Genomic DNA, 26351 nt, shown 5'->3' with positions numbered 1-26351 from the left:
CTTCAAGCTTGTTAATTAGTAGAGGTTTGTTACCTCATTAGGATTGGTAAGGTAAGGCCTAGCCTCCCTTGCTTGCACTTATTCACGTTGAGGATTTTATCTTATTATTAATAAAAGGCCGCTAGATGCCCAGTCTAGTGGTATAAATTTGATTTATAAAAAAAAGAATGGACATATTATAGGATGCGCATAAAAATGCAAAACATTCTCATTGGCTAAGGACCAACTTGCAATGGGAGCCGCGCACCAACCACAATAGGTTTTGCAGGCTTTTGGCCAGCTGTAGTCTATTCCTGTACGGAGCTCACAGTTTCACCTGGGATCAGGTTAAAAGCTTACTCAATCATCAAAACTTCATATCAACATCAAAATAACATACATTTCTCTATTATGACTTCCGTACTACACTAACTGTTCCATGGTTCAAAACCGCAAGAAAGGTCAAAAGTATTGTTGCACTTAATTTGCTGAACTGATTGAGAAACATAATGATCAAATTACAACGCTCTAGACTTGGGACACTAGGAAGACATATGAACAGGCTGCTAAGATTAGAGTACACTGGTTGTACATCTCCGTTATTATGCTGGTAAGTGAGAAATTCAATTGGAAAGAAAGTACACTACATCAAAAATGATCATTAGCGGCAATTAATTTTTAATTACCACTAAATATGTATTTATGTTCTCATATCAGCTCTACAGGCTGGGCATATAAAACTCATGGTATGACTGTTCCTGCTGAAGGATCATACCGTATTCAAACGGTGCTTGAACTGATTGGATTTGCTGGTCAGATTATCTCATGAAATTTTCTACTCATGTTTTCTTGGCCTACTTTAACTTGTGGGAACAATACCGTGTTAAATGGCAGAGCATACCCCATTATCTACACTCTATGTAGCAAATCTATTGCAAGAGGTAGCATCAAAGTTCTCTTTTATTGCCCAAGAAAGTCGTTTTGCACAGTAAGTCCACAAAGTTTCATCTTTTTGGTATGGTAACTGAGTGAATGAATAAGATTTTTCTTTTCAATTTTTTGAAAATATTCAATAACAGCTGAATTTTTATTACTTCTTATATAACAACAACATATGCAATGTAATTTCATGAGTGGTGATTGGGGAGGATAGTGTATACGCAGCCTTATCTCCTACCTTCTAAGGTTAGAGAGGTTTTTATCTTTTTGACAAGAATTGTTATTGCGGCTTGTTACGTGTGTCTCCGGTTAATTGAACAGAAAAATCAATCTCTTCTGAATTGCATTACGTGGAATGTTAACTTTTGAATTTATTTTCTTAGCTCATTCTATTTTTAAAAAAATCTTTGATAAATATGAATAGTAGTAGATAATTTCTCATATGGTTCCAAGGAGATATATGACGAGTTGAAAAGTTTGATAATCTGCTAATTGCAATTAATTCTTGAATATTCTTGAACATATGATTTAGTATCAACTTGGAGGTAGAGAAACAATAATAATTTGAGAGAAGGGGGAACTGTAAAATGAGTAACTATTAAGTGGATATGCAGAACTACTACTAAAAAGATATACCAAAAAGAAAAAGAGCCTCTTTATCACTCAAGATCACGACATTTTTAATCGGTTAACTTTAGCACTCTTTTACAAAGATATATAATGTATCCTTTAGTACAATCTATTTTCTATTGTAATTATTGAACTATATATATAACCCAAAGATAAACGGACTATGCCTCTCTGCTTCCAATTCCATCGATATCTGTTGTCATTCCTATACCTTGAGAAGGTATGGGTCTTATTTTCATCGATGTGTGTCCCGTGAGCTAACAACTGTTTGAAGAAGTTTTCTAATGTCGATTTCTTATAGAGAAAACATATTGGAGTAGATCTTATTGCAAACTGATGGTAATTGAGTTGTCAAGAAGTCCAGTTTATATTGATAGGAGTTAGGTTTACTCATTTCTTCACCATTGTCTCCTCAAAGCTCCTTTGATCGATCTACTGTTATTCTTTTTCAATAATAGTTGTAGATATTGAAAATTCAAGTTCATCTATTTTTCGTCTCTCCCTGTTGTATGGTATGTATGCATTTATCAACTTTATTTTTTCAAGTTTACCTTTTCTAATTTAGATAAAGTTATCTTCTTCTTTCTTCTTTACTCATTATTAATTAGAAATTACATTTGTATTTGAACTGCAGTTAGCTTCAAAGCTCAGCAAGAACTCCATTGAGTTACAAAGTACCAAGGGTAATAAAGTCAGGATTTCTAGGTTGACATAAGCCAAAGTACCAAGGGAAATTTGCAAAATCAATTGATATATGCTACTTTTGGGAAACTTAAATAAAGTAGAAGTACATAATGTACATAATACTTTTCATCTTTATAGTATTTTTTAAAGAAAATTTACCACTAGACAGTGTCTACCGCCCTTTTATTAAACATGAAAATTATCAATAGAGATAAGTACAAGCAAGGGGGGCTAGGCCTTACTTTACTAATCCTAATGAAGTATCTAACTTCTGCTACCTAACAAGCATGAAGAAATAAGAGCTAGAGAGAACTAAGTATTTTCTGATCACCACAGAGTTTGTAATACAGTCCATGATTATATTACAAATGAGGATGGTTAAATAATGTAAAAATATGTCAATCAGGAAGAAAGTGGAGTTATCAGCCTCAAACTCTCTATTACAAAAGCATGAATTAAAAAAGATTGATTGCCCATCAAAAATAACTAGAAGTATTTTTCTCTTGTCTTCTTCTTCAAACCTATCCAACAACACTTGATAATTCATACTTTCTTTATGGATTTATTGGATCTTGTTGAACCTATCGATACTGTCAAATGGTTCTGCTTTGCCTGTCGCATCGGTAGGTGCCTTGGAAAAGACTCCTCAGTCATTTTACCGTCCCAACTATGTTGCCTTCCATGTGTGTTCTTTTTGCTTTTGTTGCTTCCACTTCTTTGTTGCCTAGGTGATATATCCCCTTTCTAGCCACTCTATCAAAGCATTTGTCCAGCATATTGTCTTCATCATCTTCATCAAATGAATCCTAGCTCGCCCAAATCAATTGTATTTGACACTAGGGCCCTTACTCATTCTTCTTTGCAATCACACATTTAGGCACAAATACGGGAGCTTCTAGACTTAATTTTCTATTCAAAGCAGGAGTTGAGACCTGTTTTTATTGGATCAAATCATTGTCATTCTTTACCTTACTTGATTTCCAGTAGTCTTCAATAAAACATCAAAGTTATTCGAACATAGTAGGTCTCTTGAGGCATTACTAATATCTTTCCTCTTCTCACTGTCATGAAAAATTCCAGTCGCACCCTTTTCACTACATGGAGAATTATTTTGACTAGTCGGGTAAAGGGTCCGAATACTAGTTGAATTTCGTGTGCAACCAGTATCCTGTTTTTAGTTGCATTCTCATTTTCAACTTGCAAAACATGCTGCCCAGATTTTTCAGCATCTTCAACATCAGATATATCCATTAGTTTTTGTCTTGAATCCATTAATTTTTGCCCTGAACCAACTCGCGGCGCATCAACCCCAACTCTTGGTGTTCCCCCTGCATTTTTAGTTGCATTAGCATCAAATTCAGCCCAGCTTCTTTTGATTGCACCTCATTAGTAGCAGCCTGTTGGTTGTTGCAATCACCTTTGTTTTCAATATTTTTTTGAACATACACCAATATAACTTGTATCAACATCCATTAAGTTTGCATGATTTTGCTCAGAAGTGGCAGCAACCAATTGTCAATTTAAAGAAGTAGCTTTCCTTTGATCGACATCAACAATCTTTCTTTTTTTTATTCGGTATTTCTCTCACATCACCTTGATACTTTTCACTATCGATGGTACCTTTTAAAACAACTTCAATGGTATCATCAATTTGTTTGTTAATTTGGTTTCTTTTCGAGAGCAAACGACAACTATCTTCATCATGGCATTGGTGATTACAATAATTGCAATACAAAGGTAGATTAACATATACAATCTCCTGGAAAACCTCAATCAACTTACCATATTTTCTATCCACAAATTGCAACCATATACGATTTGGAAGCTTTTTCATTAAATCAAGTATAACCTTGACCCTAGTCGTGCTAGGTCTTGACTTGATTTGAGTAGCTTTATCTATAGCTATTGGTTTTCCAACTTCCAATGCTATAGACAACAGAGACTTCTTTGCAAACAAATCTGTAGATAAGTTTGGTAAAGAAATCCAAACCATAGCTAACGTCGTTTCCTCCTTAGGATTATATCCAATGGATCATGGAAAAACCCTACATTGGTGATCCTCTCCATTGTTGAGAAGATAATTAACTTAGTGAGATAAGCTAGTATATAATATTCATATTGATCAAGCCTCAACAAAATTTGTCTTGGAGCAAGTAAGCCAATTAAACAATCGCCCTTGGTACCAAGATGTTTCTGTAAAATTGACCTTAATACCTTCAAATCGGCGCACCATGGGATAATTTAAACACCACTACTTGATGCAATCCCTCTTCGATCATAAAGTCTTGCCTTTCCTCCATTGAAAATGTGATAGTAGGTTCTCCATGAATTATTTCGATTGATTTTACGATTGTTTTTTAGTTAATTAGAGCAGATTATTTAGGATTTAGAGTATTAGAATTGAAAAGGGTGGCACATGTGGTGGTTTGGGGTGGTGGGGCGAGCTGGACACCCTTGAAAGGAGGTCGTCCATTGGCCATAGCAGCTAGGGGTGTACAAAACCGAACCGAAAACCGAACCAAACCACAAATCGAGTCAAATTGGGAAAAAACCCTGACTAGTTGTTTGGTTTGACTTGGTTTAGTATTGAAAAAAAAACTCAACTATATTTGGGTTGGTTTAGTTTTAACTAAAAAAACCAACCCGAGACCAAACCAACCCGACATTATATATGTAATTTTAAATTTTATTTTATACATAAAAATATTTACTTTGATATAATTTTAAAATATTTCTTATGCTATTTCATAGTTTTTATCTTTTAATATATTATTTCAAGTTTAAAACTTAGAATTCGAAATGGTCCAATAAAGATTATAGTTCATAGATGTTGATAATTATAATAAAACTTAAATCAAAATCAAATTAATACTAATGCAAAAAGCAAATCAATTCAACACTAAGAATGACAATAATATTGAATATTTGTTCTTTAGTTTTACATTGGTTTAGACAATTAAAATACATAATCTAATTTTAATAATTCTTAAATATTTAGTAATGTAACTAATACTTATTAAACTTATTTTAGCATGATTTAGTACTTTTAAATTATGATCATTTTCATTATGACTCTGCAATATTTATTTTATATGATGATTTCATTATTATTTTTTATTGAATATTTTAGTGTCATTAGTACTTATCTCATATTTTGTGTTATTTTCTTAAGAAACACCTTAGATAATTGTATTTTGGTTGGACTAAAGAAATATTTGGAGCACAAGTTGATTACATGTTTGTATGCAAACTTTACCGAAAAATCCAAAAATCTGAAAAAATCTGAGGTATATTAGTTTGGTTTGATTTATAAATTTAAAAATTCGACACAATGATTTGGTTTGGTATTTGAAAAACCCGAACCAACCCGAGGTTGAAAACCCCGAAAAAATCCGAATTTTATTAGTTTGGTTTGGTTTATAAATTTAAAATTTTTACACAAATGGTTTGGTTTGATATTTGAAAAATCCGAACCAACCCGATCATGTACACCCCTAATAGCAGCCATGAGAGCTGCGGAACTGCTGCCTATGAAGGAGTGAGCCACCAAAAGAAAACCCTAGGTCGGTTGTATCCTTGGAGACGACTTATTAGTTTTCAGTGTAGACTGTTCATCTTTATAGTTGAATTGGATGTCATTGAATTAAATTAGTTTGATGTTCCTTTTGCTTCGTGGCTATTTCCATAGTTAGCTTTGTATAATAATATTAATAATCATATTATATTATAAGTGGGAAGCCTCCAAGTCAGAAGTTGAAGTGTCCTTATAATGTCATAATATTGATGAACAAAAATGTACACATTAATTATAAACAAATACTATTATATTCTATTAAACGCTATTCTTATATATTTATGGACAAAAATGTAAATACACACTCTTAAAAGCTAGGATTGTTATTTATTTAGTTTCTCCTTTTTTTTCATTCTTCTTCCTATTATTTTGTTTTATCTTATTTGTATAAATGCCCAAAAAGCCTTGCAACTTAAGAACTGCATCGGTTAAAAATATATTTTAATAGCACCTTAGTGAAGAATACAAAAAGTTTCTAACAAAACAAAACTGAACCCACAATCAATTGTTACAAACTTTATGGAAGAAGTGTGAAAGTTTCCTGTAACTGTTACTATTTCTCTATTAGTTTATAAATGAATTTTTCCTATACAGCTCATATTTTATGTATATTGGGTTTATAATTTTCGTTAATTTTTTCATATTTCATCATTATTCATGTTTTCTTCTTATTACAATACAATTGTAAAACCTATTTGATTGCAGAAGAAGATTCACAAGAGCTTTAGCAATAATTTGGTACGAAGAATAGAAGAGTGTTACAACATCAAATACAAAATTGTTAGTTTCTCTGTCTCAATTTGTGTGATATTTTTCATTTCTTGAAATTTAAATTATATAAATTTTAATTAAGATTTTAAAAATTATAACTTACAATACTTTTTGTATAATTTTTTAAATATATGCATTTTTTATTTTATAATATTGAGTTAATTTGATCCAACTTATCTTCGTAAAATTAATCGAATTGACTCTCAATTAGCCAAGACTGTCACATAATTTGGGGTGTATGACATTACATGTCTCCCTTAAAACTCAATGTGTTAAATACATCATGTACAAAAAAATTCATATAAGGGATATAAATGTTTGATATATATGTAGCTAAATTATATTATGTAAGTGTTTTAGTTATTTCCCCGACTACATAATTGGGTTTTAGTGTTCTCTTTTGCATGTTCTATTCATTATATATATATATATATATATATCAAACATTTATATCCCTTATATGAATCATTGCCTGTATATATTTTTAAAAGTTCAAAAGTCATTGGATGATATAATAGAGGATAACTATCGAGTATATGGTATGTACAAATTTCCTTCTGCAATCAAATCGGAATCATTTAATAATTTTTGTATATTAATTTTTGTTCATATTAATATATCACATGTTTGGACCTAATATCATAAAAATTTAACTCGGTATTAATTTTAGTTACCCAATCAAGTGGTGTTGTCCAAATCTTGTAGATTCATCGATTGTCTAATCATTTGACATACAATAAAGATGTTATTAGAATAGGTTGATAGTTCATCTATTTTAATTTTATTTTTTTTGAATAGTTTGTGATACTCATTACAATGTGATTTTGACATATATAACTCAAATCGTAATAATGTGTTCAGAGGAGTCACGTGCTTCGCACGTCTCCATAACTAGTTGTATATTAATATAAGTTGCAGTGTTGGGCCGTGCTAAGCACAGGCACATGCCTATCTAGTAATATAGAAAGATAGATATGATTATTGAAAATCAATGAAGATTCCGGTAACATGACCACTGATCACTTAAGTAATAGTTGCACAAAAATATCAAAGAAGATTCCTATACATGTCTATTTGGAAATCAATTCCACCTATCCTCAACTTTCAATATAATTCTCCTCCACAAAAAAAACAACACTTCCCCTAAGTCAACTTAAATTAAAATTAGTACTCAATCTGCATGTTAAATCGATCCACATATTACTTCTTTCTTTTGTTGTTATACACTAGTGATAAGGAATTGATTATTTTATATACCCAATAGATTTGATCCGAAAAGAAAGACGCAAAACAAGTTATATATGACACCTACGGACAGCAAATGGCACGGAGAAGAACGCGCAGAACGTTCAAAAAAATTGTTGAGACTTCTTTCATATTCTAGTAAAATTCATTTGTGTTGCAGCTGCTATATTTAGATGATCACTTGCTGATGAAGTCAACCACATATCCTAAGATCCACATAAACCCACAAAAGAATATTGGCATAATACATAAATATATGCTCTTTAACTTGGCTTCATTTCATAATCATGTCCTCAATTTTGGGTGTGCACAAGTAGACACTTAAACTTGTATAAAATTGAACAAATAGACACACATGACCTACGTGGCATCCTACATGACAAAAAATTGGAGCATATTATTGGTCCTGTAATGTAAAGACGTTATATCCTTATCACCCTTTTATAGTGCTCATGCATCTATACCTCAATTCAAAGATTCCCAAGTATGTAGAATCAATGTTGGAAATGAATTTTATATGTTTGTATTGTTAAATACTGAAAATTAAAGATCTTATAGTTGCTGAGTGATTTTGCTATCTGAAATTTAAGATATTTGTTGGAATAGTCATACAAATTGTTGGCATAAGAAGCAAAACAAAAGATGAACAAAGATTATAAAAGTCTGAGAGCATTATGAAATGAAACAGTGCCAACGTTAGAGTTGGGGGCGTTCACCAGTCAGTTAGAATGACTAGTATTACAAAACCTCTTATCACTGAACTTACTATGAATAAAGCTCCAAAATTCATCACTATTGACCTAGACAAGGAAGTGACAATGACACTCTATGACATCTATATATATATGAAACCAACAAGATAAATGTTCTCCTCTTGAGTTTATTGGTTTGGATCGGTTCGGTTATTTGTTCAGGTTTTTTTTGAACCAAATCAAAACTAAATGAAATATTATCAATTTTAAAAAATGTAAAATCAAACCCAAATAAAATCGATTTAGTTCAATTTTTCAACTTGGATAATATTTACCCGAGAACGCCCCTAGTTGGAGTATAAAATGGGACTCAATCGACAATATTAGTCCACAAGTGAAAAGAAACAAAATCCTTGTACTAAACATGGACAAGACGCCTCATGCAGTGTGTGTACCATTTCCTGTACAAGGTCATGTAATACCATTCATGAAATTAGTCAAAATTTTGCACTCAAGAGGTTTCTATGTAACATTTGTCAACACTGAATATAACCATAGACGTCTAATCCAATCCCAAGGCCGACTTTGAGAAAAGCTTCCAGGATTTCAAATTTGAAACTATCCCGGAAGGATTGCCACCATCAGATCGCGATGCAACTCAAAATCCTGTTTTGTTATGTGACTCGATAAGGAAGAACTGCTTGACTCCTTTTCGGGATTTACTATCAAAGCTTATTTCATCACCGGTCATTCCACCAATTTCTTGTATAATATCAGATGGGATGATGAGCTTTGCCATTAACGCAACACAAGAATTTGGCATCCTTGATGTCCAATTTTGGACAGCCTCAGCTTGTGGTTATATGGGATACCTTCAATTTGATGAACTAAGAAGAAGAGGGATTATCCCGTTTAAAGGTTTGTCCTCAGACCTCAACCTCATACTCCCTCCATTTCAAATTGTTTGTTTTATTTTTCTGTTTAGTCAGTTTAAAAAGAATGGCTCTTTTCTTTTCTTCTCTTTAATTCTAACTTTCCATAAGACATATTTAAGACCACATGATTAAAGAACATTTTGGTACATTCTACATGTCTTTAGTTTAAGACCATAAGATTTAAAAGTCTTATTTACTTAGTTCAACTCTGTGACAATTCACAACCAAACAAACAATTTGAAACCGATGCAGATGGAGCTTACAGATAATAAGTTCATATGAATTCAATATTTTCGATATGAAACTATATATATGTGAAAAGGTATTTGTGGAACAGATGACAGTTTCATGGAGGATGGTACACTGGATACAATTGTCGATGGGATTCCAGGAATGAGCAACATTAGGTTGAAGGACTTGCCAAGCTTTATCAGTACTACTGATCCAGATGATATTCTGTTAAACTATTTAGGCAATGAAGCACAAAATAGATTGAAATCTTCTGCAATGATCATCAACACATTCACTGAATTGGAACGCAAAGTCCTAGAAGCAATTGAGGCTAGATTCCCAAATATTTATGTTACAGGTCCACTTTCATTGATGGAAAAAACTATCCCAGAAAGCAAATTGAGCTCATCTATAAAAGAATGATCATTTTTTCTTTTCTCGCAACATTTTCATTTCAGCTTTTTGAATGACATGTTTAAAATCACAAGATTAAAGGACATTTTGGTACCTTTGACATAACTTTAATTTAAGACCACAAGATTGATTTTTTTTATATAAAAAATCGGGTCAAGTCAAACTAGGTCATTTTTTTAAAATGAAGTAGCAACAAGCAGAAAAAGACTAGAAAAGGGATCAACATTCAACTCCATATTTTTTGGGGGGTCATTTGATAGAGTGTATTAGTAAAAATAATGCATGCATTAATTTTATGTAGTATTAGTAATATCTTGTTTGATATACTTTTTCATGTTATATGTAACTAATGCAAGCATTAGTTCTACATTCTATTGTGTATTAAAGTGTGTATTATAACTAATTCCTAGAAATTCTAGATATTAGTAATGTAAGATATTTTAATGCATTTATTAGCATGGTTAAAGACCTCAATACTCCTCAATTATTTTTTTACATCTTTTCCATCATAATTGTGAAGAGAATACTTGTAACATCCGGCATTATGAAATAATTGAAGAGGCTTAGAATTGGAAATTTTCATTTTTTTGGAAAGAATTTAATGTTTTGGAAATTTTGGCTAAGTATGGAAAATGTGAAATTTTGGCCAACTTTGAACAGCCATAAATTCTAGCTCAGGATGAGTTAGGTGGAATTCCAGTTATGGTTGCAAAGTTCGTGGAACGACCTTTCCAACGCCGCCGAGTTTGCTCGATTCCGAGCTCGTATGAGGGAGTTATGACCTTCGAAAGTTGGGCAGTTGACAAGGAGATCCGTCCGGGAATCATTAAGGGCATTTTAGTCTTTTCCCTAGCCAATTCTTTTGAGCTCATATTGTTGTATTAGGATGATCTTTGGATCATTTTTGTCCCATTTTTGGTAAGAGAAAGAGTTAGGGTTCTTGTGATTGAAGAAGAGAAGAAGGAGAAGAAGAAGAAGAGAAGAAATAGGAGATTTGTCAAGACCATTGTGGAAATTCGTCGGGGGTGATCCCTATCAAGGTATGTGAGTTTTTCCGTGTGGGTTGATCCTCCCCCCCCCCACACACCCCAAGTTTATTCCATGCTTTGAGAAAAGATTGGGAGTTTGTTATTGAAGTGTTGAAGTTGTTAGTTGTTAGTTGTTGTTGAGGTTGTTGGTGGTGTTGTTGAATTTATTGTACGTTGTGAGACATGATTGGGTCGTATATTTAAGTTGAAACCTATTGTATGTTGAGGGGATTATGATTCTAAGAGCTATGACCCTTTAGAGGTTGATCCACCATCGATTTGCAGAAGTTTCTGGGCTGTCGATCCCCATCTACGGGACTGACCTACGGACCGTAGATAGATCAACGGTCCGTACTGGTCAACCGTCGATTGGGACAGAAGTTGGGGTTATGGGGAGTCGATCTACGGTCGCGACCTACGGTCCGTGACCTGACCTACGGACCGTAAGTCCGTACCGTAGGCCAACACTTAGTCTTTTTCTTAAATGAAATTCTGGGGAAAATCTCTGACGCAATCTACAGACCTGCAGTACGGACCGTAAGTCCATCTACGGTCCGTCGATGGCGACCGTAAGTCCCATCTGTGTCACCAGAAATCTGAAGTCTCAGCCAAGTTTCCCCTCTTCTTTTCTCACTTTCTCATACATGTTCCAAAGTAATTTACCTATGTTTTATAGTAGTTTTCGACGTTTCAAAGTGCGTCTAAGCGTTCAAGAATCCTTCCATAACATGTGATCGAACACCTTGAATTCATAATTCCAATTCAAGGAAAGATAGTTCCAAGTCAAGTGAAGTTTCAAGTCGAGTAAGAGTCTTAGTTTCAAGCTAAGTCATGAGTTTAAAGTTGAATTCTCTTCAAAAAAAAAAAGAGAAAGCTATTAGGGAACTAAGTATTCCCAAAGGAGGTTGTAAATGCTTTTATATTTGAATAAGAAGGAAATCCTGTTTTTTTTCCCCAAAGAAGCCTTTGGGCTAAAGTTTTGAGTAAGTATCTCAATCAAAGAAAGAAGTTATTTTAAAAGCATGAGCCAAAGTATTTTTGGGAGTAGTATTGAGCACCGAATTGGGGACACGAGTTCATATTAACTCAACTCTCCATAAGAACCATGCGCCAACATGGGACTTGTCGTATCATTCTTTTTAGATGATCACGCAAGATTAGGCTAGTGGATCCACTAAGCAAAAGTAAGGTCCTATATCGATGGCAAGGTATAGGATGGTCCTTTGGCAACGTGAGGTAAAACGTTGTATCATCACTAAGGCTCGTAGTGGTGGTTGTCGGTTAAAGAACCTCCCACAAAAGCTGTTTTATGTTTATAAAAGAAAAGTGGAGTTTGTTGTCATTTTTATCCTTAACGATCTAAGTTGTTTACATTCTTTTACAAGCTTTATATGTGTGGCTCGTGTCTTATTGCTTTACTTTGAGTCCAGTTATGTATATGAGTCGTTTAGAGTCAAGGTAAGTGATCTCTTGTTCCCTTTTCAAGCTTAAGTTGTTTTTAGCGGTCCAGCTCGCATACTCGTACATTCCACGTACTGATGCCAGTTGGCCTGCATCGTTTTATGATGCAGACGCAGGTACCCAGGATCAGCACCCTGCACGCCGTTGATCCAGTTGGGCACTCTAGAGTCAGTGGTGAGCCTCCTTGCTTCCAAAGGGCTCAGTTATTTTGTTCTCTTAGTTTTGTTTATTAGGGTGTTGTGGGGTCTGTCCCAACATCCATCTAAGTATTTTAGAGGCTTCATAGACAGTCAGTCAGTTAGTTTTGAGTCTCTTATCTATGCATATATGTAAGTATTCTATTTTGAGACTCGAGTTGCCTTTTTGGCTAGATATGTATCATTTAAGTTGTTTATGCCTCTGCATAGCATTGAGTTATTTTGTTGAGTAGGTTTCCGCTGAGTTAAGAAAACCAGGCCAAGGGTTCGCTTGGGGCCATCAATGGTCTCCGAGTGCCGGTCCCGCCCAGGGTGTAGGCTCGGGGCGTGACAATACTTGTAAATAATTTTTTTATGCAATACATGTTATTTTTAATACATCAAACCGAATAATGTTATCTCGTGTATTAAGGTTAGCAAAACAGAAACAGAAAAATAGATGAAACAAATAGAAATAATAATCCGAGTCCACAGAACCCACTGTGTGTACCATCCGACAATTTGAAATAACTATGAAAAGGCTTAGAATTGGAAATTTTCATTTTTTGGAAAGAATTAAAAATCTGGAAAATTTGGCTAAGTATGGAAAATAATGAATTTTTGGACAACTTTTAACAGTTATAACTCCTAACTCAGGAAGATATAGGTGTGGTTCCAGTTATGGTTGCAAAGTTCGTGGATTGGTCTTTCCAACGCCATTGAGTTTGCTTGTTTCTGAGTTCGTATGAGTGAGTTATGCCCTTTGAAAGTTGGGCAGTTGGCAGGGAATTCGTCCGGAAATTTGTAAGGGCATTTTGGTCTTTTACCTAACCTTTTCTTTTGGATATATATGAGTGTATTGGACTGATTTTGATAAGTTTTTCTCATTTTTAAAGAGTGAAAGTAAGGGTTTAAGAGTGAAGAGGAGAAGAAGAGGAAAAAAAAGAGAAGATCAAGCTAGGTTTCGTTAAAGATCGTCGTGTTTTTCTTCGGGGGTGATCCCTATTAAGGTATGTGAGCTCATCGTGTTGGTTTGGTTCTTTCCCCCACACGCCAAGCTCGTTTAATTTCGAGAAAAGATTGATTATGTTTGATTGAAGTTGTTGGTTGGAATTGTTGAAGTTGTAGTTGTGTTGTGTCATAATTTTTGTTGGTTTGGTGTATGTTTCCGGTGGGGTTTTTGAGTTGAATCTAGTGTATGTTAAGGGTTTTGATGATCCTAAGTGTTTGGGGGATCAAGCTTTGAAGTTTAGAAGGTTTAGAGTTGGAGAAAAAGAGGAGAAAAGTCAAGTTTTTGGGGAAAAGGGTTGGGGCGTCGCGCCAGCCAGCGCGCCCTAAGAGGGACTCTGAGGTCCAGCCCTTGGGGGGCCGCCCCTACCAGAGCCCCAACCAGACCTCTCTGAAGTTTGAGGTGTGGCGTTCCGCGCCTCTCAGAGCGCCAAAAGTGCCAAGTCTTCCCATTTTTTCACCACTATGTCATACATGTTCCTAGGTATTGTACCTATCTTCCCAAGTTGTTTCCAACACCCCAAGGTACGTTTAAATATCAAGAACTCGTCCATAACACGTGATCAAACACCTTGAATCCATGATTCAAATTCAAGGAGAGTAAGTTTCCAAGTCAAGGGAAGTTAAGAGTTGAGTCTAGAAGTTCAAGAAGGGAGTCAAAGCAAGTCTTTAAAGCTTTCCAAGAGTCTTTGTTGAATGTTTTAAGGCTCAAGTTTCAAGTTAAGTCAAGTTTCAGGTTAAGTCAAATTTCAAGTTAAGTCAAGAGTTTAAAGTTGAGTTCATTTCTCAAAAGTTATTAGGGAACTATGTATTCCCAAAAAAGTTTCTAAATGTTTTTACATTTGAGTAAGAAAGGAACTATGATTCCAAAAGAGCGTTTGGGCTAATTTTCAAGAAAGAGGAACATCGATTCCAAGTGAGCCTTCGGGCAAAGTTTTGAGTAATTATCTCAAATAAAGAAAAATGTGTTTAAACACTTATGAGCTAAGTATTTTTGGGAGTAGTCTTGAGCACCGAATTGGGGACACGAGTTCATATAAACTCAACTCTCCATAAGAACCATGCGCCAACATGGGAGTTAACGGGTCATACTTTTTAGATGAATCCGTAAAGTTAAGCTAATGGATCCACTTAGTAAAGTTAGCTTCCTATATCACGGCAAGGTATAGGATGGTCCTTGGGCAACGTGAGGTAAAATATTGTATCACCACTAGGGCTCATAGTGGTGATTGTCGGTTGAAAGAGTCTCCCACTAAAGTTATATTACTTTTATATAAGTAAAGTTGAGTTGTTATTGTTTTATCTTTAACAAGCTAAGTTGTTTACACTATTTTGCAAGCTTTATATATTGCATTTGTCGTATTGCTTTATATATTGAGTTCAGTTATTCATGAGTTGAACAGAGCCAAGGTAAGATTTCCTTTGTACTCTTTTCAAGCTTAAGTTGTGGTTTAGCTTTCCAGCTCACATAATCGTACATTCAATGTACTGATGTCAGTTGGCCTGCATCTTATTATGATGCAGACACAGGTACCTAAGGCCAATATCTGGTTCACCGTTGATCCAGTTGAGTACTTAAGAGTTAGTGATGAGCCTCTTTGTGTTCCGGAGGACTCGATTATTTTGTTCTCTTAGTTTTGTTTCATTAGGATGTTGTGCGGTCTGTACCAATATCCATCTTAGTATTATAGAGGCTTCATAGACAGTCAGTCAGTTGGTTTTGAGTCTCTCATCTATGTATATATGTAAATATTCTATTTTGGGACTTGAGTTGCCTTTTTGGCCAGATTTTTATCAGTTAGGTTGTTTTATAAACTTGTATTGCATTGAGTTGTTGTCGAGTTAAGTTTCTGCTGAGTTAAGAAAGTCAGGCCAAGGGTTCGCTTGGGGGCCAGCAATGGTCTTCGAGTGCCGGCCATGTCCAGGGTATAGGCTCGGGGCGTGACAAACTTGGTATCAGAGCAAGTTCCAGAGTCCTAGGGAGTCTATGAAGCCGTGTCTGTAGAGTCCTAGTTATCGGTGTGAAGCGCGCCACATCTATGATTGAGAGGCTACAATATTTAGGAAAATTTTTCATTTCTTTCACACTCATCTCGTGCGTTAGAGTTGATCTCTAAAAAGTTTCTGTCTAATTCGTGCTTACGCATGTTTCAGATAGTCATGCCTCCACGAGAGTTGGCAGAAGGCATCTTCCTAGGCGTTATGTTGATGAGCAAGAGTTACCATATGCCTCAGGAGTGCAACCGCAAGGGGAAGTTTCTAATGCCGAGTTCAGAGAGGCAATTAGAATTCTGAGTCAAGCTGTAACTACTCAGATTGGTCAGCAAAGGGGAGTTCGCCAGGAAGGAGCTGCCACTTCTAGGATTCGTGAGTTCTTGGGGATGAATCCTCCGAGTTTCATGGGTTCAAGCACTACTGAGGATCCAGAGAATTTTATTGAGGAGTTGAAGAAGATTTTCGATGTGATGCATGTGGCAGATACTGAGCGGGTTGAACTAATTGCATATCAATTAAAAGATGTTGCTAGAACTTGGTTCGACCAATGGAAAGGGGGCAGAGTTGAGAATGCACTACCTGCGAGTTGGGCCTGTTTTAAGCAAGCTTTCTTGGGGCGTTTCTTTCCTCAAGAATTGAAAGAGGCCAAGGTATGTGAGTTCCTCACACTTAAGCAGGAGTCTTTGAGTGTTAATGAGTACAGTCTGAGGTTCACACAACTCTCCCGTTATGCTCCGGAGATGGTTGCGGACATGAGGAGTAGAATGAGTTTGTTCGTTGTGGGATTGTCTCGATTGTCGAGTGAAGAAGGTAGGGCTGCAATGCTTATCGGGGACATGGACATATCAAGGTTGATGGTCTATGTGCAGCAAGTTGAGGAAGAAAAGTTGAGGGACAGAGAAGAGTTCAGAAAAGAGAGAGCTAAGACCAGTAATGAGTCCGGGCAGCAGAAAGGTAATGCGAACCGTCCATCCTTTCAACAAAGGCAAAGGGGACCTGTTCCATCATCTGCTAGTGCACCTGTACCCAGAAATAAAAGTGAGTACACTGGATAGAGTTCGCAGAATTTCAGAGCTGGACCTGCACAGTCTTAGAACAGTGTGGCACAAGGAAGTAACCAGGTTCTTGCATGTGCTAGGTGTGGTAGAGTCCATCCAGGGAAGTGTCGTCAGGGCCAGACGGGTTGCTTTAAGTGTGGGCAAGAGGGTCACTTCATGAAGGAGTGCCCAAAGAACAAGCAAGGTAGTGGAAATCTAGGCAGTAGGGCCCAATCTTCTTCAGTTGTCCCACCAGACAGGATGGCACCTAGAGGAGCTACTTCTAGTACCGGTGGAGGAGCAAATCGCCTCTATGCTATCACCAGTCGCCACGAGCAAGAGTACTCTCCGAATGTTGTCACTGGTATGATCAAAGTCTTTGCTTTTGATGTGTATGCTTTGCTAGACCCAGGAGCAAGTTTATCTTTTGTAACTCCTTATGTTGCAAAAAAGTTTGATGTTCTTCCTGAAAGACTTTGTGAACCCTTTTGTGTTTCTACACCTGTTGGGGAGTCTATTCTAGCAGAAAGAGTTTATCGTGATTGTCCTGTTTCCATCAATCAGAAGAGCACCATGGCTGATTTGGTTGAGTTAGATATGGTAGATTTCGATGTCATTCTAGGTATGGATTGACTTCATGCTTGTTATGCATCGATAGATTGTAGAACTCGAGCAGTCAAGTTTCAGTTTCCGAAGGAGACAGTTATAGAATGGAGTAGCAGTTTAGCAGTGCCTAAGGGTCGTTTTATTTTTACCTTAAGGCGAGAAAGTTAGCCTCAAAGGGTTGTATCTATCACTTAGTCCGAGTTATTGACTCTAGTGTTGAGATACCTCCTTTGCAGTCAGTTCCTATTGTAGGAGAGTTTCCAGAAGTGTTTCCTGATGATCTACTCGGAATTCCTCCTGAGAGAGAGATAGAGTTCGGCATAGATCTCATTCCAGATATTCATCTTATCTGTATTCCGCCATATAGAATGGCACCAGCTGTGTTGAAAGAGTTGAAGTAGCAGTTGAAAGATCTCCTAAAAAAGGGTTACATTCGACCGAGTGTCTCACCTTGGGGTGCTTCGGTCTTGTTTGTGAGAAAGAAAGATGGTTCCCTTAGGATGTGTATAGATTACCGCCAGTTGAATAGGGTTACCATTAAGAATAAGTACCCTATTCTGTGGATCGATGATCTTTTCGATTAGCTACAGGGTGCCACTTGTTTTTCGAAGAATGACCTCAGGTCAGGCTATCACCAGTTAAGAGTAAGGGAATGCGATATTCCAAAGACAACATTCAGAACTAGATATGGTCATTTTGAGTTTTTGGTTATGTCCTTTGGTTTGACCAATGCCCCGGCAGCTTTCATGGACCTTATGAATAGAGTCTTCAAATCTTATTTAGATGTGTTTGTTATCGTTTTCATTGATGACATACTAATCTATTCAAGGAATGAAGAAGATCATGCTAGTCATCTCAGATAGTCCTTCAGACTTTGAAAGATAAGGACTTGTATGCCAAGTTCTCTAAATGTGAGTTTTGGCTTAAGTCTGTGGCGTTCCTAGGCCACATTGTGTCCGGTGATGGTATTAAAGTTGATACTCGGAAAATTGAGGTAGTGCAGAATTGGCCTAGCCCACATCTCCTACAGAAATTAGGATTTTCTTGGGATTAGCTGGCTATTATAGAAGGTTTGTTAAAGGGTTCTCGTTTATTGCATCTCCTTTGACAAAGTTGACTCAGAAGACAGTGAAGTTTCAATGGTATGAAGCTTGTGAGAAAAACTTTCAGGAATTGAAAAAGAGGTTGATTACAGCTCCAGTTTTGATGTTACCAGAAGGTACTCAAGGTTTTGTGGTGTATTGTGATGTATCTAGAGTTGGTTTGGGTTGTGTCTTGATGCAGAATGACAAAGTTATAGCTTATGCCTCCAGACAGTTGAAAGTTCATGAGAAGAACTACCCAACCCATGACTTAGAGTTGGCTGATGTAGTTTTCACTTTGAAGATATGGCGTCATTACTTGTATGGTGTGCATGTTGAAATATTCACTGATCATAAGAGCCTTCAATATGTGCTTACTCAGAAAGAGCTGAATCTCAGACAAAGGAGGTGGTTAGAATTCCTTAAGGACTATGACCTGAGTATTCTTTATCACCCAGGTAAGGCTAATGTCGTTGCTGATTCTTTAAGCAGGTTGTTTATGGGTAGCACCGCCCATATTAAAGAAGAGAAGAGAGAGTTAGCAAAAGATGTGCACAGACTGGCATGCCTGGGAGTCAGCCTTATAGACTCCGCTGAAGGGGGAATAGAAGTGACGAGCAGGGCCGAGTCATCACTAGTGTCAGAAGTGAAAGAGAAACAAGACCAAGATCCATTTTGCTTGAGTTGAAGGCAAATGTTCAAAAGCAAAGAGTATTAGCTTTTGAACAAGGGGGAGATGGTGCTTTGAGATTTCAAGGTAGATTGTGTGTACCTATGATAGATAAACTCCAAGAGAGGGTGATGGATGAAGCTCACAGCTCCAGATATTCCATTCATCCAGGTTCCACGAAGATGTATCGTGACTTGAGAGAAGTTTATTGGTGGGATGGCATGAAGAAAGGCATTGCAGAGTTTGTTACTAAATGTCCAAATTGCCAACAAGTGAAAGTTGAACACCAAAGGCCCGTTGGTTTAGCTCAGAGTATAGAACTTCCGGAATGGAAGTGGGAGATGATCAATATGGATTTCATCACAGGGTTGCCAAAGTCTCGCAGACAACATGATTCTATTTGGGTAATTGTCGACAGAATGACAAAGTCAGCCCATTTTCTACCGGTAAAGACTACCAACTCAGTAGAAGATTATGCCAAGTTATATATTCAAGAGGTGGTGAGACTTCATGGAGTACCAGTCTCCATTATTTTAGATAGAGGTGCACAATTCACTGCACAGTTCTGGAAATCTTTTTAGAAAGGCTTGGGTTCCAAGGTGAACTTGAGTACTGCCTTTCATCCTCAGACTGATGGGCAAACCGAGCGTACTATTCAGACTTTAGAAGATATGGTGAGGGCTTGTGTGATCGATTTCAAAGGTAATTGGGATGATCACCTACCTCTCATTGAGTTTGCCTACAATACCAGTTATCACTCCAGCATCCAAATGGCTCCATACGAAGCTCTTTATGGGAGACGATGTAGATCTCCTATTGGATGGTTTGAAGTTGGTGAAGCAGGGTTGATAGGACCAGATTTAGTTCACCAAGCTATGGAGAAGGTGAAAGTGATTCAAGAGAGATTGAAAACGGCACAAAATCGCCAGAAATCCTACGCGGATGTTAGGAGAAGAGCGTTAGAGTTTGAAATAGATGATTGGGTATATTTGAAAGTTTCACCCATGAAAGGGGTTATGAGGTTTGGCAAAAAGGGGAAACTTAGTCCCCGGTATATTGGACCTTACCGCATAGCCAAGAGGATTGGCAACGTTGCATATGAGTTGGAGTTGCCGCAGGAACTAGCAGCGGTTCATTCGGTATTTCATATCTCCATGTTGAAAAAGTGCATAGGTGATATTCTTTGATCCTGCCGACTGAAAGTGTAAGGATCAAGGATAACTTATCTTATGAGGAGATTCCTGTGCAAATTCTAGACCTTCAAGTTCGTAGGTTGAGAACGAAGGATGTAGCATCAGTCAAGGTCCTTTGGAGGAACCGATTTGTTGAGGAAGCCACTTAGGAATCCGAAGATGATATAAAGAAGAGATATCCATATCTCTTTGAATCCAGAGGAAATGTAGACCAAGGTACTAATTTCCTTCTTAGTGCTCTTTAAATTTTAGTGAGCATGTTGTTGCTTGTTGTTGTTTGCATGAATTGCTTGTTGGGTGTTTGAGTTTGATGTTACACCCTTAGCCTTGTTAGAGTAATCTCATTCGAGTACGAATGTTCCCAAGGGGGAGATATTGTAACATCCCACAATTTGAAATAACTATGAAGAGGCTTAGAATTGGAAATTTTCATTTTTTGGAAAGAATTAAAAATCTGGAAAATTTGGCCAAGTACGGAAAATAATGAATTTTTGGCCAACTTTTAACAGTTATAACTCCTAACTCAGGATGATCTAGGTGTGGTTCCAGTTATGGTTGCAAATTTCATGGATTGGTCTTTCCAACGCCATCGAGTTTGCTCGTTTCTCAGTTTGTATGAGCGAGTTATGCCTTTTAAAAGTTTGGCAGTTAGCAGGGAATCCGTCCAGAAATTTGTAAGGGCATTTTGGCCTTTTCCCTAGCCTTTTCTTTTGGATATATATGAGTGTGTGGGACTGATTTTGATCAGTTTTTCTCATTTTTAAAGAGTGAAAGTAAGGGTTTAAGAGTGAAGAGGAGAAGAAGAGGAAAAAAAAAAGATCAAGCTAGGTTTCGTTAAAGATCGTCGTGTTTTTCTTCGGGGGTAATACCTATTAAGGTATGTGAGTTCATAGTGTTGGTTTAGTTCATTCCCCCACACGCCAAGCTCGTTTAATTTCGAGAAAAGATTGATTATGTTTGATTGAAGTTGTTAGTTGGAATTGTTGAAGTTGTAGTTGTGTTGTGTTGTAGTTCTTGTTGGTTTGGTGTATGTTTCCGGTGGGGTTTTTGAGTTGAATCTAGTGTATGTTAAGGGTTTTGATGATCCTAAGTGTTTGGGGGATGAAGCTTTGAAGTTTAGAAGGTTTAGAGTTGGAGAAAAGGAGGAGAAAAGTCAAGCTTTCGGGGAAAATGGTTGGGGCGTCGCGCCAGCCAGCGTGCCCCAAGAGGGCCTCTAAGGTCCAGCCCTTGGGGCGCCACCCCTACCAGAGCCCCAACCAGACCTCTCTAAAGTTTGAGGTCTGGCGCTCCGCGCCTCTCAGAGCGCCAAGTCTTCCCATTCTTTCCCCACTTTCTCATACATGTTCCTAGGTATTGTACCTATGCTCCAAAGTTGTTTCTAACACCCCAAGGTACGTTTAAACGTCAAGAACTCGTCCATAACACGTGATCAAACACCTTGAATCCATGATTCCAATTCAAGGAGAGTAAGTTTCCAAGTCAAGGGAAGTTAAGAGTTGAGTCTAGAAGTTCAAGAAGGGAGTCAAAGCAAGTCTTTAAAGCTTTCCAAGAGTCTTTGTTGAATGTGTATACTTCATTTTAAGGCTCAAGTTTCAAGTTAAGTCAAAAGTTTAAAGTTGAGTTCATTTCTCAAAAGTTATTAGGGAACTATGTATTCCCAAAGAAGTTTCTAAATGTTTTTACATTTGAGTAAGAAAGGAACTATGATTCCAAAAGAGCCTTTGGGCTAGTTTTCAAGAAAGAGGAACATCGATTCCAAGTGAGCCTTCGGGCAAAGTTTTGAGTAATTATCTCAAATAAAGAAAGATGTGTTTAAAACACTTATGAGTTAAGTATTTTTGGGAGTAGTCTTGAGCACCGAACTAGGGACACGAGTTCATATAAACTCAACTCTCCATAAGAATCATGCGCCAACATGGGAGTTAACGGGTCATACTTTTTAGATGAATCCGTAAAGTTAAGCTAGTGGATCCACTTAGTAAAGTTAGCTTCCTATATCATGACAAGGTATAGGATGGTCCTTGGGCAACGTGAGGTAAAACGTTGTATCACCACTAGTGCTTATAGTGGTGATTGTCGGGTGAAAGAGTCTCCCACTAAAGTTATATTACTTTTATATAAGTAAAGTTGAGTTGTTATTGTTTTATCTTTAACAAGCTAAGTTGTTTACACTATTTTGCAAGCTTTATATATTGCATGTGTCGTATTGCTTTATGTATTTAGTTCAATTATTCATGAGTGGAACAGAGCCAAGGTAAGAGTTCCTTTGTACTCTTTTCAAGCTTAAGTTGTGGTTTAGCTTTCCAACTCGCATACTCGTACATTCAATGTACTGATGCCAGTTGGTCTGTATCTTATTATGATGCAGACACAAGTACCCAGGGCCAGCATCTGGATCGCCATTGATCCAGTTGAGTACTTCCGAGTCAGTGGTGAGCCTCTTTGTGTTTCGGAGGACTCGATTATTTTGTTCTCTTAGTTTTATTTCATTAGGATGTTGTAGGGTTTGTCCCAACATCCATCTCAGTATTATAGAGGCTTCATAGACAGTCAATCAGTTGGTTTTGAGTCTCTCATCTATGTATATATGTAAATATTCTATTTTGTGACTTGAGTTGCCTTTTTGGCCAGATTGTTATCAGTTAGGTTGTTTTATAACCTTGCATTGCATTGAGTTGTTATCGAGTTAAGTTTTCGCTGAGTTAAGAAAGCTAGGCCAAGGGTTCGCTTGGGGGCAAGCAATGGTCTTCGAGTGTCGGCCACGTCCAGGGTGTAGGCTCGGGGCGTGACACTGTGTTTGCTTAAGAAATGTAATCCCCTCAAGTACCCGAGGTTGCAGATTAATTCCTCCCAAGATAAAATGGATTAACCTATTAGAGAAGTAGTGATACCTCAAACTTCAATAATTTCAGCGAACGCAAGAACAGTAACGAGAGCACACACAGACTCAGTCGATCGATAATTTGTTTATGTAAGAAAATATATGCAGAGTGGAAAAAAATTTCAGTGAATGAAAAATGAAAAAAACCTCTTATTTATAGCCATTTGCAGCAAGGAACGCGTCTGTTCGGACAATGGTGTCATTCCAGAACATTGTATCTTTTTGGACAAAGTAACGCCTTTACGGAAGAAACAGGTCCCTTCAGAACGTTTTTACCGTTACACGCGAATTTTAAATAAATTCCGTTACGCGAAATTAATTATGTTAATTAACTAACATTCTGAATTAATTTATAAGAGAAAGGAAATCAATTAATGAGATTGATTAATAAATTTTGTCCAAAAATATTATCAATCAATCACATCATTTGCCGAAGCCGAAGCTGAGCGACGACGGCGTGAGGGGCCCCTTCTTCTTAACCCTTTAAGAACTAAAAGAAGTGTTTCCTAATATAAGGACAACAATTTTCCTTTCTTCTTTCAATATGGGAGAAATGACTTTTCATTTGTAATTTGCAATGACTTTTCATTTTCCCTCCAAAATTGGTTCCCCCACATTTCCATTTTCTCTTCTTATTTCTCATTCACACCTTGCTAAAATCCAACAAATAATGCATAAGAAATAATATATGTATAACTAATGTCAAGCATTACTAATACAAGTATTATTAATACACTATATTTAACATTATTCTTAATTTCTTATACACTCTATCAAATGATCCCTTACTGATTTAGTAATGAGAATTTCTTTGTAGGAAACAAAATTAGCTAACCATATATTGCTTATTAGTTTTCTCTTGCTTAGAAATTGTTTATTTGAAGTGTTGAAATTTTTCCTTTAATACTATTCCCTGTTAAGGAGAAGTTTTTCCAATAATGTATCAAAGTGTTTCCATGAATTCAGATCTCCATGTGTTTCAATTTGTTTGTCTAGTTTTGAATTGACACAGGTATGTAGAATGCACAAAAATGCTCTTTAATCACGTGGTCTTAAATATGTCACGTGAAAAGTTAGAGTTAAAGAGTTGTCAAAAAAGGAAAGAAACATTTTTTAATTTTTTAAATTGACTAAAAAGAAAAGTAAAACAAACAAATTGAAATTGAGGGAATCTGAGGTTGGCTCTGAGGACGAACCTTTAAACGGGATAATCTCTCTTCTTCTTAGTTCATCATATTGAAGGTATCCCATATAACCACAAGCTGAGGCTGTCCAAAATTGGACATCAAGGATGCCAAATTCTTGTGCAGCCTTAATGGCAAAGCTCATCATCCCATCTGATATTATACAAGAAATTGGTGAAATGACCGGTGATGAAATAAGCTTTGATAGTAAATCCCAAAAATGAGTCAAGCAGTTCTTCCTTATCGAGTCACATAAGGAAGCAGGATCTTGAGTTACATCACGATCTGATGGTGGCAATCCTTCCGGGATAGTCTCAAATTGGAAATCTTGGAAGCCTTTCACAAAGTTAGGGCCTTGTGATCGGATTAGACGTTTATGGTTATATTCAGTGTTGACATGTAGAATGTTCCAAAATGTTCTTAATCATGTGGTCTTAAATATGTCTTATGGAAAGTTAGAATTAAAGAGAAGAAAAGAAAAGAGCCATTCTTTTTAAACTGACTAAACAGAAAAATAAAACAAACAATTTGAAATGGAGGGAGTATGAGGTTGAGGTCTGAGAACGAACCTTTAAACGGGACAATCCCTCTTCTTCTTAGTTCATCAAATTGAAGGTATCCCATATAACCACAAGCTGAGGCTGTCCAAAATTGGACATCAAGGATGCCAAATTCTTGTGCTGCCTTAATGGCAAAGCTCATCATCCCATCTGATATTATACAAGAAATTGGTGGAATGAACGGTGATGAAATAAGCTTTGATAGTAAATCCCGAAAAGGAGACAAGCAGTTCTTCCTTATCGAGTCACATAACAAAACAGGATCTTGAGTTGCATGGTGATCTGATGGTGGAAATCCTTCCGGGATAGTTTCAAATTTGAAATCCTGGAAGCTTTTCTCAAAGTCAGGGCCTTGGGATTGGATTAGACGTCTATGGTTATATTCAGTGTTGACAAATGTTACATAGAAACCTCTTGAGTGCAAAATTTTGTCTAATTTCATGAATGGTATTACATGACCTTGTACAGGAAATGGTACACACACTGCATGAGGCGTCTTGTCCATGTTTAGTACAAGGATTTTGTTTCTTTTCACTTGTGGACTAATATTGTCGATTGAGTCCCATTTTATACTCCAATTAGGGGCGTTCTCGGGTAAATATTATCCAAGTTGAAAAATTGAACTAAATCGATTTTATTTGGGTTTGATTTGGTTTGATTTTACATTTTAAAAAATTGATAATATTTCATCTAGTTTTGATTTGGTTCAAAAAAACCGGAACAAATAACCGAACCGATCCAAACCAATAAACTCAAGAGGAGAACATTTATCTTGTTGGTTTCATATGTATAGAAGTCATAGAGTGTCATTGTCACTTCCTTGTCTAGGCCAATAGTGATGAATTTTGGAGCTTTATTCATAGTAAGTTCAGTGATAAGAGGTTTTGTAATACTAGTCGTGCTAACTGACCGGTGAACGCCCCTAACTCTAACGTTGGCACTGTTTCATTTCATAATGCTCTCAGACTTTTATAATCTTTGTTCATCTTTTGTTTTGCTTCTTATGCCAATAATTTGTATGACTATTCCAACAAATATCTTAAATTTCAGATAGCATAATCACTCAGCAACTATAAGATCTTTCATTTTCAGTATTTAGCAGTACAAACATTTAAAACTCATTTCCAACATTGATTCTACATTATTGAGAATCTTTGAATTGAGGTATAGATGCATGAGCACCATAAAAGGGTGATAAGGATATAACGTCTTTACATTACAGGACCAATAATATGCCCCAATTATTTGTCATGTAGGATGCCACGTAGGTCGTGTGTCTATTTGTTCAATTTTATACAAGTTTAAGTGTCTACTTGTGCACACCCAAAGTTGATGACATGAATATGAAATGAGGCCAAGTTAAAGAGCATATATTT

At 36.5% G+C, this 26351-nt stretch overlaps 2 protein-coding genes and 1 pseudogene across 2 annotated transcripts in view; 2 read left to right on the top strand and 1 right to left on the bottom strand.

Moving 5' to 3' along the window:
• LOC125808456 (ras-related protein RABH1e) overlaps nucleotides 1-26351 on the top strand; it is a 942753-nt gene that overhangs the window by 856367 nt on the left and 60035 nt on the right. The gene's annotated exons all lie outside the window — the stretch shown is intronic.
• LOC125808345 (linamarin synthase 1-like) lies at nucleotides 8939-10103 on the top strand (annotated as a pseudogene).
• On the bottom strand, nucleotides 16739-25480 carry LOC125808344 (linamarin synthase 1-like). Its single transcript, XM_049488060.1, has 3 exons — nucleotides 24985-25480; nucleotides 24428-24769; nucleotides 16739-16842 (listed from the first exon to the last, which is right to left on the bottom strand). The coding sequence occupies exons 1-3, from the start codon at nucleotides 25478-25480 to the stop codon at nucleotides 16739-16741; spliced, it is 942 nt and encodes a 313-aa protein (XP_049344017.1).

Source organism: Solanum verrucosum, unplaced genomic scaffold (assembly GCF_900185275.1).
Source record: "Solanum verrucosum unplaced genomic scaffold, falcon-dt-bn FXZP01000112.1, whole genome shotgun sequence".
Classification (NCBI taxonomy): Eukaryota; Viridiplantae; Streptophyta; class Magnoliopsida; order Solanales; family Solanaceae; genus Solanum; species Solanum verrucosum.
Note: the sequence above shows the minus strand (reverse complement) of the source record. Positions and strands in the feature narration are given on the sequence as shown.

Excerpts from the sequence above, each read along its gene's own strand:
- LOC125808344 (XM_049488060.1), bottom strand. The coding sequence starts at position 25,480 with ATGGACAAGACGCCTCATGCAGTGTGTGTACCATTTCCTGTACAAGGT. Across the intron at positions 24,770-24,984 it reads AGGGATTGTCCCGTTTAAAG|GCCCTAACTTTGTGAAAGGC; the intron begins GTTCGTTCTCAG and ends TCCGATCACAAG. Across the intron at positions 16,843-24,427 it reads AGAGATTATCCCGTTTAAAG|GTCCAGCTCTGAAATTCTGC; the intron begins GTTCGTCCTCAG and ends AAGACTGTGCAG.